The 14,978-nt window shown below is 40.5% G+C and overlaps 1 protein-coding gene across 1 annotated transcript in view; it reads left to right on the forward strand.

Moving 5' to 3' along the window:
- Positions 1-8,441: 8,441 nt before the first annotated feature.
- The window catches only part of klf15 (Kruppel-like factor 15), a 29,417-nt gene continuing 22,880 nt past the window's right edge, over positions 8,442-14,978 (forward strand). The window contains exon 1 of the mRNA XM_028824416.2: positions 8,442-9,610. Coding sequence (XP_028680249.1) covers positions 8,583-9,610 — 1,028 coding nt within the window. The 5' untranslated portion in view covers positions 8,442-8,582. The remainder of the gene's footprint in view (positions 9,611-14,978) is intronic.

Consider the following 14,978-nt stretch of genomic DNA (forward strand, 5'->3'; position numbering starts at 1 on the left):
TTATACTGATGAAAAATTTCAGTCTGGTCGCTCTGTCATAAAGCCCAGTTTGGTGGAGTGCTGCAGTGATAGTTGTCCTTCTGGAAGTTTCTCCCATCTTCATACAGGCTCTCTAGAGCTCAGCCAGAGTGACCATCAGATTCTTTGCCACCTCTCTTACTGTAGCTCATTTCCCACAATTGTTCAGTTTGGCCCAGTGGCTAGCTTTAGGAAGAGCCGTAGTTGTTCCAGACTTCTTCTATTTAAAAATTATAGAGACCGCTGTACATTTCAGAACCTTTAATGCTGCAGAAATTTTTTGTAGCTTTCCCCAGGTCTGTGCCTCGACATATTTCTGTCTGTAAGCTATGTAATTCCTTTGACCTCATGGCTTGGTTTTCACTTAACTGTGAGACCTTCATTAGACAGGGGTGTGCGTTTCTTAATCACGTCCAATCAATTGAAGGAAGATTCCAAACAAGGTGTAGAAACATCTCAGTAATGATCAATAAAATGGAATGCACCTATGCAAAATTTCAAATGTCATAGCAAACAATCTATATACTAGTGTCAATGTGATATTTCATTCATTATTTTTATTAAATTAGAAAGAATTGTTAAAACTGGGTGGCATGGTGGCACAGTGGTAGCACTGCTGCCTCGCAGTTAGGAAACCTGGGTTCGCTTCCTGGGTCATCTCTGTGTGGAGTTTGCATGTTCTCTTCATGTCTGTGTGGGTTTCCTCCGGGCACTCCAGTTTCCTCCCACAGGCCAAAGACATGCAGGTTAGGTGCATTGGCGATTCTAAATTGTCCCTATTGTGTGCGTGGTGTGTGTGTGCACCCTGCGTGGGCTGGCACCCTGCCTGGGATTTGTTCTTGCCTTGTGCCCTGTGTTGGCTGGGATTGGCTCCAGCAGACCCCCATGACCCTATGTTAGGATATAGCAGGTTGGATAATGGATGGATGTTAAAATGCTATTTTCACTTTGTCATTTTGGTGTATTGAGTGTGAGTGAAAAAACAATTTAAATGATGCAAAGCTGCAACAAAGAAAAAATGTGAAAATAGTGAAGGGATCGGAATAATTTCTGAGTGCATTGTATTATTACTGTTCTTCTTTGTATTATTGTCATCAATATTATTATTATTATTATTATTATTATTATTATTATTATACAGGTTGCTACATGGTGCAGATATTACGGTTGTCTCACAGTTTAAGGGACCCTGATTCAAATCACTGCATGGTCTGATCATGCTCCTATTAAATTTTTGGTTTTCAGGTACTCCAGCTTCCTTCCATATTCTAAAGATGTGTCCAGTGACATTTAATGGAACAAGCAAAATTAGAAAATATATTTATGGATGCAAGGATAGGGCTGTTTGTACTACTACTACTATTACTACTACCACTAATAATAATAATAATCATAGCTTAGGAGGCCCAAGTATATCCTGGAATCTCTGCAGCACTGTACACAGGGTAGGAACCAGGGCGATTAAGCCATCACAAGACCAAGTCACATACACACTCACTCACAACACGGGTCTTTCTTAACGTATGGGCACAATGGGTACTGGCCAGGGGGCCCCAGGAGCTTAGGGGCCCAGAATGTTTCTTATGCCTATGTATATAGACCTCAGTATGTGCGTCTCGGGAATTGCAGATCTGACATTGTGGTCAGCAACACAGGAGCGCCGCAGGGGACTGTACTTTCTCCGGTCCTGTTCAGCCTATATACATCGGACTTCCAATACAACTCGGAGTCCTGCCACGTGCAAAAGTTTGCTGACGACACTGCTATCGTGGGCTGCATCAGGAGTGGGCAGGAGGAGGAGTATAGAAACCTCATCAAGGACTTTGTTAAATGGTGCGACTTAAACCACCTACAACTGAACACCAGCAAAACCAAGGAACTGGTGGTGGATTTTAGGAGACCCAGGCCCCTCATGGACCCCGTGATCATCAGAGGTGACTGTGTGCAGAGGGTGCAGACCTATAAATACCTGGGAGTGCAGCTGGTTGATAAATTGGACTGGACTGCCAATACTGATTCTCTGTGCAAGAAAGGACACAGCCGACTATACTTCCTTAGAAGACTGGCATCCTTCAACATCTGCAGTAAGATGCTGCAGATGTTCTATCAGATGGTTGTGGCGAGTGCCCTCTTCTACGCAGTGGTGTGCTGGGGAGGCAGCATTAAGAAGAAGGACGCCTCACGTCTGGACAAACTGGTGAGGAAGGCAGGCTCTATTGTTGGCATGGAGCTGGACGGTTTGACATCCGTAGCAGAGCAACGGGCACTCAAGAGGCTCCTATCAATTATGGAGAATCCACTACATCCATTAAGCAGTGTCATCTCCAGACAGAGGAGCAGTTTCAGCGACAGACTGCTGTCACTGTCCTGCTCCACTGACAGACTGAGAAGATCATTCCTCCCCCAAACTATGCGACTCTTCAATTCCACCAGAGGGGGTAAACGTTGAACATTATTCAAGTTATTGTCTGTTTTTTACCTGCATTTTTTATTACTCTTTAATTTAATATTTTTTGCTGCTAGAGTATGTGAGTTTCCCCCTGGGATTAATAAAGTATCTATCTATCTATCTATCTATCTATCTATCTATCTATCTATCTATCTATCTATCTATCTATCTATCTATCTATCTATTTCTGCTTTGCTATCAAAACACTACTACTACTTTGCCCAGGGGGTCTATGATGCTGTTAAGACAGCCCTGGGGCAATATGGGACTGTCAGTTAACCTAACCAGCATGTGTTTGTGGAGGTGAGAGGAAAACTGGAATACCCAGAGAAGAAGACAGTGAGACTGGGCAGACTCCACACAGACAACGACCATGTGTAGGCTTTAGGTTCAGGATCCTGGACCCATGAGAAAACAGCATTACTTTCTGCATCATAAAGCCCTCCAATTATTATTATTATTATTATTATTATTATTAATAATAATAATAATAATAATAATAATAATAATAATAATATTAATAACAATAATAATAATAATAATAATAATAATAATAATAATAATAATAATAATAATAATAATAATGGAGTTGAATTATTTCAAATAAGACAGATATAGGAACATTTACTTTAGGAATAGATAATAACCTGCATATAGGTGTCCACTGACTTCATTAATTAAATGATTGTTTTTCATTAAGCCAGCTATTAAAGTGCGACACAAATATAAATATAGTTTTCATTATGATGGAGATTTGGGGAAAATGAAAAGTGTTTAGTCCACTAAATGTAGTCGTACAGTAACCCATCCATATCCCTACACTGAGGGTGATTCTGTGAAGGTTGAGTGTCATGGTGCAGTAACAAGCGATCTTATTATCTAGCTGACATTAATTCTTGCCATGTGATTTTCTCAATGTTTGAAGCTCAAAGATCTTCCCACTAGTAAGCCCACTGACCCCGGTGCAGGAGACTTAAATGCTACGTTATATCTTTAAGATGCGCAGCAGATCAGAGGACAACACCGCGGCGATTTGGCTGGAATTCAAAACACATGGTTTGGTTGGTTGGGGGGGGCGCATACAGTTCTCATTGACGACAAGCTATGGCTCCGCCCCTCCTGGAGTGCAGGCCAATTGCAGCCTACGAACAAGGACGAGCCTTCCCCAAACCTACCTCAGTTTTACTCTTATAATCGGCACAGTCATGTGATTGGAATATAGTAGTACTACACGAGCGAGGAGCTTTACTGCGCTGTGTGCCATTGGTGCAGGCTGTTTCAAGGGCAAAGCTATTCACTCTTACGTTTGGTACAAGGAAGGAAAAACGTTTTTTTTTTTTTTTTTTTTTTTTTTTTTACTATTGAAAGGAATTTGTATCTTTTTTTACTGAAGGTAAGACGGATGCCTTTAAATTTGTATGCCTACGAGTCTTTTTTTCAATCTTAGCGGCAATAGCAGCAGCGACAGAAGGATTCACGCTGAGTGCTGCTAGCGGATAAAACATGTTTACATTAAGCGCTGCCTATGGAGTGGCCGGATCAGGTCTCAGGATGAGATCGTGCGAAAGACCCAACGTCTATCTGGCTGTCTGTCTGCCGATGAACAACCACAAGGCACTCTGCAGTGCAATTAAGGAGTGAATTATAACAGCAGAAGTAAACAACAACAGCGAAAAGAGATGGAATCATCCCATTTATATTTACATTTAACACATTTATCGAAGATATAACAATTTATATTTATTATGTAAATATTACATTATTAAAATAAAATGTTTTGAATTGCTAGAGAGTAGAATATAGTTCAAATCTTACAATTCTGAGTTTGTTTACATATATATTAATTGTATTCGTTCTCTTTTTAGATTTCTGGTTAGGTATTTATGCTGCACTTGACATTTCACGTGCAGCTCAGGGCATGGAAAACGGACTTGAACTTGACACGTGTTACAAAAGATGTCTTTTTAAAAATAACTTTTGTGATAGACTATTTAAATAAGACAAACATGCACGTAATGCACAAGATCATAAAGATGAATAAAAATATTTGGAGTGCGCTCGCATTGCCTGCAGGGTCTCACACGGGAAAAGAGGAATAACATGTTTACAAACCGAGGGCTTTCTCTTAATCCGTGCGCGCTTTCTGCCTTTTCTCCCGGTCTGCATTCTTTCGACATGGCCACGATAAACAGGAATTTAATTCCATACTACTGATTTTTCTTTTTTTTTGAAGAGTGTCGTGTGCAGAGATACTAAATTGTAAGTAATAAGTGTTATCATTTCTATCCAGAGAAGGTAGTTTTTGTGAGAGTGTTTGTGTGTGTGGTGTGATATGCACGCGTTTAAATAACTCTGGGTTGTAATCTGCACGATGCGGTGTGCCGTTTTACTCCAACATTGTTGACAGTGCTACGGATGGTGAGGTTACTGTCGGCCATCGAGAGATGGGGCCCCTGGAAAGGGGGTGCTGAACGGTGAACGTCCTGCACAATCGGAACCATTCAGCAGCTTTCTACCACAAGCGAAAACACTCTCGGGCTGCAAATGCAGTAATGTGTGTGTGTGTGTGTGTGGATCTTGTTTCACTCTCTGCAGGATCGGCTTTGAAGAGCTCTGCCTTTGAGGATTTGTTTTACGACCTTATTATGGATCCAATGATCCAGTGCGCACAGTCCTGAACTGGAGGGCAACACCGGAATGCTTTCCTTTGCTCATTACGCGTACAGTGCGTGCTGATTGTGGAATTGCACACCTGTCTGCCCGGACACAAACAGCACAAGAAGTTTTTTTTTTTTTATTTGAACGCAGGGTTATAAAAATAGTTTACTTGACGGTGCGAAGGAGAGCAGAAACACAGTATGGCCAAATAGTTGGCTGGATGTCTTTAATTTTAGGCTATAGCCCGTTTTCAATTACATGATATCTCCGTTTGAACTTGAAACCCTTCGTTGTGCAGTGAAAGAAAGGATAGAGGCTGGCATGCTTGTAGCAGAACTTGAGGCTTTGATTACATCTGCTGGTACGCTCTGGGATCGATTTTAGGTAGGCCTATGGGGTGGAAGATGTTTTGCAGGTTTTATTTATTTATTTTTAAACTGGCGACTTTCCCTGAGTAAGCTCTTTTATACCAATGTTATGCAAGCAAAATGATACAAATAGGAGCGGGAGACAATTGCGGCCATGCATTACATCAAAATAATTCTAATTACGGTAAACTTCAAACTATTTATGTTGTTTCTAATATCTTTAAAGTGAAAGTGTTAGGAATGCTCTGTTGTTGTTTTTATTAATATTCCCCTTTATATGTTGAGGTTAAACTGCAAAGTGCTACTAAACTTTAAAATCCCGGGGTAAGCCATAATCGCTTAACCTTGCCTACTTTAAAAGCAGGACGAAGAAATCTAGCAATTAACATTTTATTAATATTATAACACTAGAATTTAACTGAAATAGGTTAATTAAAGTACAGATCCGTTTAGTTTAGTATTTGTAAATTCTTATTGCAATTTGGAAAGGACACGGCGAGGCCCTTGTTACTCACGTGGTGGTGAACGCGCAGACACACGCGATGACATTCAATAACCATAAAATTAAGTAAATGTAACATGACCCCCACCCCCCCAACACCCGTATAACTTCCTCTGCGAAGAACTCATGGCAACTGACGTCCTCATACGTTTAAACACTCTCTTCATGCCTAACTCATTATATGCTTGGAATTTTCCGAAAAAGGATTCGAGCCAATTGGAGTAATTATTAAACAGAGTAGAAAAAAAAGGTTATAGGAATAAAGGAAACTTGTTATTAGTATAAAAACAAGTGTTTCAGATCAACAAAACTAGCTTTTGAGTTATGTCAGCTTCGGTTAAAATTAAGTAAATCCAATACATGTCAATGGGTAAGGTGAATTAGCTATTCCTTTACATACAAGTATTTTTTAATTATTATTTACTTAACAATTAGCAGTATAAAGCAGTATAACCCCAATATTTTAGATTGGCTACACACAAACACACACAGAAAAAGTTCCAAAGTACTTTTTCTCAGTATGTAAAAGTATTTTAGGCATCATCCATCCATCCATTAATTTTCTAAACTACATTATCCAGAGTAGAGTCACACCGCCATGCTACTATGCTGCTCCTTTGATTTGATTGCATGTACTTTATTAATCCTCAAGGGGAAATTTTCTCTTCACATGACCTTTATGCATAATGTACCTAGTTAATGTAACTGTGAATAGAAGTTTTTAAGTTGCCAATATTTCACACATTTAAGTTGTTACAAACAGTCTTATCTCAAAATTTGTTAGCATTTTCATATGTATTATATTACCACAGCATACTTTTTGTTTTTTTTATAAGTGAATTAATGTAATTGAGTTCAGATTACTTGCTATAGTCAGTTGACGTAATTACTATTATTACCAAGTCAGAACAACATATTAAATAATGTTTGTAATTCAGAAAGAAAGTAAAAACAAATCATTGAATTTGAATTTTTACATTCCAGCCATGTATTTCTTTAATTATTGCCTAAAGAATCTATCTATCTATCTATCTATCTATCTATCTATCTATCTATCACATAATCCATCCATCCATCCATTTTCCAACCCGCTGAATCCAAACAGGGTCACGGGGGACTGCTGGAGCCAATCCCAGCCAACACAGGGCACAAGGCAGGAAACAATCCTGGGCAGGGTGCCAACCCACCGCAGGACACACACAAACACACCCCACACACCAAGCACACACTAGGGCCAATTTAGAATCGCCAATCCACCTAACCAGCATGTCTTTGGACTGTGGGAGGAAACCGGAGCGCCCGGAGGAAACCCACGCAGACACGGGGAGAACATGCAAACTCCACGCAGGGAGGACCCGGGAATCGAACCCAGGTCCCCAGATCTCCCAACTGCGAGGCAGCAGCGCTACCCACTGCGCCACCGTGCCGCCCTTATCTATCACATAATGAATAATATAATTAACATATAGAACAAATAACATTTACATAAAGAAAGAAATAAAGAGATAAAGAAAGAAAGAGATAAAGAGATAAAGAAAGAAAGAAAGAAAGAAAGAAAGAAAGAAAGAAAGAAAGAAAGAAAGAAAGCTGTCACTATTTCAAATTTTCCAGAAGTTTTAATTAAAGTGGATTAAAAAATTACATTATGAAAGTTGAGTCATGCAATAACCAGCATAAATTGGATGGGGTAGCATCGATTCTGGGACAATAGAAGTTGTCTTGTCCAGCCGGGAGGCCATGAGGAAGAATGACTTCTAAGGGATGGAAGTTTGTCCCAAGACAGAGATTTCAACATTCATCCTCACAGCCAAGAGGCTTGTATTGACGGACAAAATAATGGACGGACAGGCATCTTGTCTGGATTGTATGATGCCCCCTCTGCCTGGAAGCTCAACAGCAGGGGTATATAGGTGTCCCAACCTGGATTGGGTGCTGCTTCAGCTGTGACGCAGGAATAGTGAACAGATAGGGGAAGGGTGCCTCTGAGAAACAGCTGATTCCTCCATATCCTAGGTGACAGTGTTCCTCTGGGGTGGCTTTAGTCTTGGAGGACAACCCTGTTGGTTCCTCATGTTCCACTGAAGGATACTTCTGGGAGAAGACTTGCTTACTTTGTGACATTTCCAACTTATCTGGTAGTGCTTCCTGAGTGCAGTGTGTGGCACCAGAAGTACTGCCATGTCCTGCATGAAAGTAGCTGCTCCTCCATACTCAGTCAAGCAAGAGTTGAGTGAGGGAAAGGACAATGCTTGCTTGGGAAGGAGTAGAGGTTTGAAGAAAGGATGAAAAAAGAAGAAGAAGAGGAAGAGAATTTGGAAGGAATTGAGACAGTTAGGAAAGTATTTTGTTAAAAATAAACAAGCTTTTTGAACCCATGATTATATTTGGTGACAGTGTGTCTGGGGTTTGGGTCTCTGCTGCGGCCCTATATGCTGTAATTGCTATCGTTAACTTTTCTCCTTTTTCTCCTGTAGGTGGGGATGAACTCCAAGTGAGTACCCTGAAGTCCACTTATTTTTTTTTCCCATTCTTCCCTCTGGATTGTGTTTAAATTCCTGATCATTGTTTCCGGAGGTATCAGCCAGGAATGGTGGATCACTTGCTATCAAGTAAAAAGATATTTCTGCCCACTGCATCTTCCATTGGCTTCGTGGGTGACATGGTGACTGATGCTAGCACCTATCAAATGCTGCCCTCTCCATTTTCCGAGGATGAGCTTAGTGACTCTTCGAGCTTCCGTTCTTGCTCCAGCCCTGATTCTCAGGTACTCAGCTCCAGTTATGGGAGCACTTCAAGTGCAGAAAGTCAAGATAGCATCCTTGACTACCTGTTGTCTCAGGCTTCATTAGGGAATGTCCAAGGAACTTTATGGGACAGAAAGGACACTCATGTACCGGTAAAAGAAGAAAACTTTGAATTTCCTTTATTTTCTGTAGACATGGAGGATTCTGGCCCATTTCAACCTACTCTGGAGGAAATTGAAGAATTTCTAGAAGAAAATATGGAGCTGAAGGAGGGTAATGCGGAAATAAATTCTTCAAAAAATAACAGCCAGGCCTTACTCACTGGGCAACAGAAAGACCAAATAGTGCCTAGCAAGTGCGTTGATGAAACCAAAAGTACTCATCTTAGCAACTCTGTCAAAAAGGATGGAGGTTCTAGTCAGGAAGTAGCCTTGGATGGCGGTGTTCCAGTTATACTGCAGATTCAGCCTATTCAGATTAAACAGGAACAGAACACAAATGCTTCAACGCCATCCCAGTCAGACATTAAAATTACACAGCTCCTGGTCAATATTCAAGGACAGACGTATACTTTGGTTCCACAACTGGTGCAGTCCAGTAACCTCAGCATATCCTCCAAGTTTGTTCGCATTGCCCCAGTTCCTATTGCAGCCAAGCCTTTGGGCATTGGCGATGGAAGTACAGGCCAAAGTGAAGTTGTTATGGGACAAAAATATCAGAAAAATCCAGCAGCAGAACTGATTAAAATGCATAAATGTACTTTTCCCGGATGTACCAAAATGTACACCAAAAGCAGTCATCTGAAAGCTCACTTGAGGAGACATACGGGAGAGAAGCCTTTTGCTTGCACTTGGCCGGGCTGCGGCTGGAGGTCAGTGAGTTCTGGTGTTCTTAACAATAAAATGTCCTTTTATTTCCAAACATATCCGATTCCTAATTTGAATAATGCGATATATGATGAGGCAAAGGGAAGAAGACATATCTTCTTGAATTTGGTTAATCTGTTTTATATGGAGTAGTTCCCTTCACACTGGCAAGCTAAGAATGTTTTGAAAATTTTGGTATATTCTGTATTTTACATTTTCAAAATATAACATTTTTATACATGCTTAATCCAAATGAGGGTCTTGGGGTTGGCATCAGAGCCTGGCCCTGCAACATCAGGGAAAAGGCAGGTAGCAACCCTGGACAAGGAGCCTTTGAATCTAAGGGCCCACTTACACACACCCACACCCACAAGAGACCAAATTAGAATGAATGTCTTGGTGATACACAGGTATATATTTGTACAGGGTCATCATTAGCATTCAGTAGTGATGAGCGAGCCCTACTTGGGGAAATAGTTTAAATGTTTGAGAACTTTGCCAAACTCAACTATACACAGTGAAGTCACTAGGGAAGGTGAAACTGAGCTAGTGTTGAGTGGATTATAATGGTGCAATGGTCTTGTAAATGTCCTTGAGGGCTTGGGAAGTGTCTGCCAACTATGCTGGACTGATTACTGTGGCCAAAAATGTGACCTAAGCTGTGAGGCAGCACTGCCACTGTGTCACCTAAAGATAAAATTAATAGAATTAAACATGAGAACAGTAAAAGGTCTTGCAGTCAGCGGCAGACAGGAAACATATGTTCGCTAAGGATTGCCCTCCACAGATTCAATAGCAGGTAGTGAGCTCTCTTAAATCAAAGTGTATCATTTGTTTTTGTCCCTTGACATTTTTGCTCATTTACTCCTGCTGCTATCAAATAAGCACAACACTAAAACACACAGATTCTTCACTCATTCCTGTTTGCATCAAATGCACAGCACTCTGGGTAATGTTAATAAAGAGGCAGCCTCATGTATTACACACATGCAAGTACATACAAAAAGACGTTACCTTTAAGACACCAACATAATTCCAGTTTCCTTCTGCCTGTGTGTTTTGTGTTTAAATGTATTTGTAAATTTTCCACTGGTCTTCAGCCCACTTCTAGAATTACCGTTATATACTCTAGGGGCTATCTCATTCAATATTGACTGCTACAGCTCTGTGATGGCACATTGGCTTTGCAAAGCATCATGGGGTGCTGGGGAAAAAAAAGGTTTCACTAAGCTGTCCACATGGTGAATTTCCAAGAAAATATAAAATAGGTTGCAAGCAAACATATCATTATTGCTACAACAAATGTATTGGCTAATTTCAGAGATCAAGACTAGTGACGAGTGAAGCGATTTGCGCAAAATTGAATTTACATTGTTCACAAAAAAAAAAATTCAAAGTATTTAGGTTTCATGTCAATAATAGCTCTGTGGTGGGCTGGCGCCCTGCCCGGAGTTTGTTTCCTGTCTTGCGCCCTGTGTTAGCTGGGATTGGCTCCAGCAGACCCCCGTGACCCTGTAGTTAGGATATAGTGAATTTCCCATTGGGATTAATAAAGTATCTATCTATCTATCTATCTATCTATCTATCTATCTATCTATCTATCTATCTATCTATCTATCTATCTATCTATCTATCTATCTATCTATCTATCTATCTATCTATCTAGTGGGTTGGATGATGGATGGATGGATGGATGGATGGATGTCAATAATATTCATGCCATCTGAAAGAAGCAAGGCATTTAATTCCTGTCAGGAAGTCTTTTCATGGATTGATTCCACATGTGTCCACTTGTCATATAGTATATACAAGTGTGCATATCCTCAACTAGGATAAGGCAATTGCTAAGTAATGGTGGTGGGCGGTTGTCAGCAGTAGTCCTCCTGTGGTGAAAACACATTAACATGCATGATGGTGTGTTTTGATGTGCTTTTTAAAACCCAAAACAACTCTTTTGTGAGTTTCAGGTTTTGCGATTGAGAAATTACCAGCAAAATGAATTTTAGTGGAAGTTGTGAAAAACTCTGTGCAAATAGAAAATTGTCAGTATTGCTCATCACTAATCATCATTATCACATGTACAGAATACAGTAAACATCCTCTGGCCACTCTCGTGATCACCGTGATTAATGATAATTCACTTTACTTCCCACATACAACTTCCTGCATTAGGAAATAACGGGATCAGAAAATGGACAGACCCCTCTCTGCTTGTTTAACAGGCATTTTCAGGGTTCACCCAGGTTAACTGATTGTCCCCAAAAATATTTTTTTTTTTTATAATTGGATGTCCTGCCTGACAACTACCGTTAGATGTTTTTTACAACATGCAAGTGAAATGGTAACCTTAATCTAAGCCCAGGACACAGGGCAAAGAAACATGGATGAATGCAGGAGTCAAAACAAAGAATATACTGGGAGTGACATGAAGTGCGATAGATAGATAGACAGATAGATAGATAGATAGATAGATAGATAGATAGATAGATAGATAGATAGATAGATAGATAGATAGATAGATAGATAGATAGATAGATAGATAGATAGATAGATAATACTTTATTTGTCCCCTATGGAAATTAAGATTTTACAGACGCTGAACAAAATTAGTAATACTATAAAAAAAAATCTCCTCCACGCACAAGAACTTCTGGCTTGATAACAGATGCATTTCGATCCAATAGCAGGCTTGTAGGTGAGAATAAGACAGATCAGATTATGGTGAGATCTGCCCAGTTGTGCCACACGTTTTACTTTCATAGGCATCTTAAACATTTGAATAGAGCAGATCCATCTTGTTGATCCACAAACATGCAGGTTAGGTGAATCAGTGATCCTAAATTGACCCTAGGGTGTGCTTGGTGTGTGTGTGTGTGGGTTTGCCCTGCGATGGACTGGAGTCCTGACCCATGGTTTGTTCCTCGCCTTGTGCCCTGTGCTCGCTAGGATAGGCTCCAGCAGACCCCCATGACCCTGTTCACGGACTAAGCAAGTTAGAAAATGACTGATTGACTGACATAAAGTTTTCTTGGTCGAAGTGACCCCCATTCCAGGATTGGAGCGATTCATACTTAAAGTGCTGATGACAAAATTAATAATTTATTTTGTTGAGTCCTTTTTTGCAGAGGGAGCAATATAAACATTAATAAGGAGGATGAAAGTCATCTCTCTTGGCAGTAACATGAACAAATTCTGACAGTCAGTGTTTAAATGTCTAGATTACACATTTAAGTTCCAATTGTAACATGCTCACTTTTACACCATTACTTATTCCCCTAGGTGTCCAGTCTGCCTTTTTTCCCCTTTGTCTGATCGTATCAGATCCAACATTAAAACAGCATCTGGAGCAAGAAGCATCTGAATATGACATGTGACCGTTCATTTATCCATCTTATTCAAAAGCGATTGCACATTCTTCATTATATAGGAGGCAGGGAAGTTCTGAAAACCTTTCCCCTTACATTTATCCTCGCTGCGGCTCTTTGCCCATTCTGCTGTTGTACAAGTTGCTCCTTCAATAAGTTAACATGAAGGTTTCAAAGGGTTCTGATGTTCAATCAAGTTGAATGTTTTATTGTCATAACCACTGGCTGACAGTCTTTCATTCTGGAAGGTGTAAAGGCCGATACCATAAAATTATTCTTCATAGTCCAGGTTTGTTGTGCCTTGTTATGCGTCATTTGGCTGTAGGTGTTTGAAAGTCCATAACATTAAACTCTGAACATGTTCTAGAGACCCTTCCTTGGTCATTTGAGGCTAATTTTACCTCCAAATGCAAATTCTCTAAGCTGCTGCTGATGATATCCAGCTTTCTGAACGTCTCAAGCACCTTAAAGATGTTTGCAGCTTTTAGTTCAGTTCATCTAGAGCAGCAGTGGTTAAATGTCCCAAAATAGCCAACGTAGGCTAAGAATGATATCACTAATTGTGACAACAGCAACATGTGACACATAGTAATTAGGTAATTTACAACAGAGGTGTATGTCAGAAAATGTATTGATAGATAGATAGATAGATAGATAGATAGATAGATAGATAGATAGATAGATAGATAGATAGATAGATAGATAGATAGATAGATAGATAGATAGATACTTTATTAATCCCAAGGGGAAATTCACATACTCCAGCAGCACCTTACTGATACAAAAAACAATATTAAATTAAAGATTGATAATAATGCAGGTAAAAACAGACAATAACTTTGTATAATGTTAACGTTTACCCCCCCCCGGGTGGAATTGAAGAGTTGCATAGTTTGGGGGAGGAACGATCTCTTCAGTCTGTCAGTGGAGCAGGACAGTGACAGCAGTCTGTCGCTGAAGCTGCTCCTCTGTCTGGAGATGATACTGTTCAGTGGATGCAGTGTATTCTCCATTATTGACAGGAGCCTGCTGAGCGCCCGTCGCTCTACCACAGATGTCAAACTGTCCAGCTCCATGCCAACAATAGAGCCTGCCTTCCTCACCAGTTTGTCCAGGCGTGAGGCGTCTTTCTTCTTAATGCTGCCTCCCCAGCACACCACCGCGTAGAAGAGGGCACTTGCCACAACCGTCTGATAGAACATCTGCAGCATCTTATTGCATATGTTGAAGGACGCCAGCCTTCTAAGGAAGTATAACTGGCTCTGTCCTTTCTTACACAGAGCATCAGTATTGGCAGTCCAGTCTAATTTATCATCCAGCTGCACTCCCAAGGTATTTATAGGTCTGCACCCTCTGCACACAGTCACCTTTGATGATCACGGGGTCCATGAGGGGTCTGGGCCTCCTAAAATCCACCACCAGCTCCTTGGTTTTGCTGGTGTTCAGGTGTAGGTGGTTTGATTCGCACCATTTAACAAAGTCATTGATTAGGTCCCTATTGTAAGTAATAACAACAGAATTTGTTATGCAAAATTGGGAACTATATCTTCAGAGAAGTGTATGTGTATGTTCCATTAGCAGATCTCAACAACGGGAATATTTGCAGACTTTATGGGGGTTATTATGTCTGGTGAAAAACTAAATATCAAATAAGTATCTCGTACCATCTGTCAAGCACGGTGGCGGTAGTGTCAGTGCGTGTGATGCTTTACTGGTTCAAGACATGGATGTCTTAATGATGCATTCATGTGTCGGAGGAGATACAAGCCTTCCATTGGGAAATTTAATGTGGATGACCTTGCAAGTGGTAGAACGTAGAGACAAGATTGTTAGCAAATTTTGTCAAATTGTGTTGTAATCCTGGATGTTTGATTGATTTCTTCGTTTATGCTCAGTACTGCTTAATCGAATGCAAGCTCATGGGGGACGTGAGCCTATCCCTGCAGTATAGGCAGCAAGGCAGGAAACACCCTGGAACAGGGCACACATGCACAACCCTACCCCCTGC

This window comes from Erpetoichthys calabaricus, chromosome 18 (genome assembly GCF_900747795.2).
Source record: "Erpetoichthys calabaricus chromosome 18, fErpCal1.3, whole genome shotgun sequence".
Taxonomy (NCBI): Eukaryota; Metazoa; Chordata; class Cladistia; order Polypteriformes; family Polypteridae; genus Erpetoichthys; species Erpetoichthys calabaricus.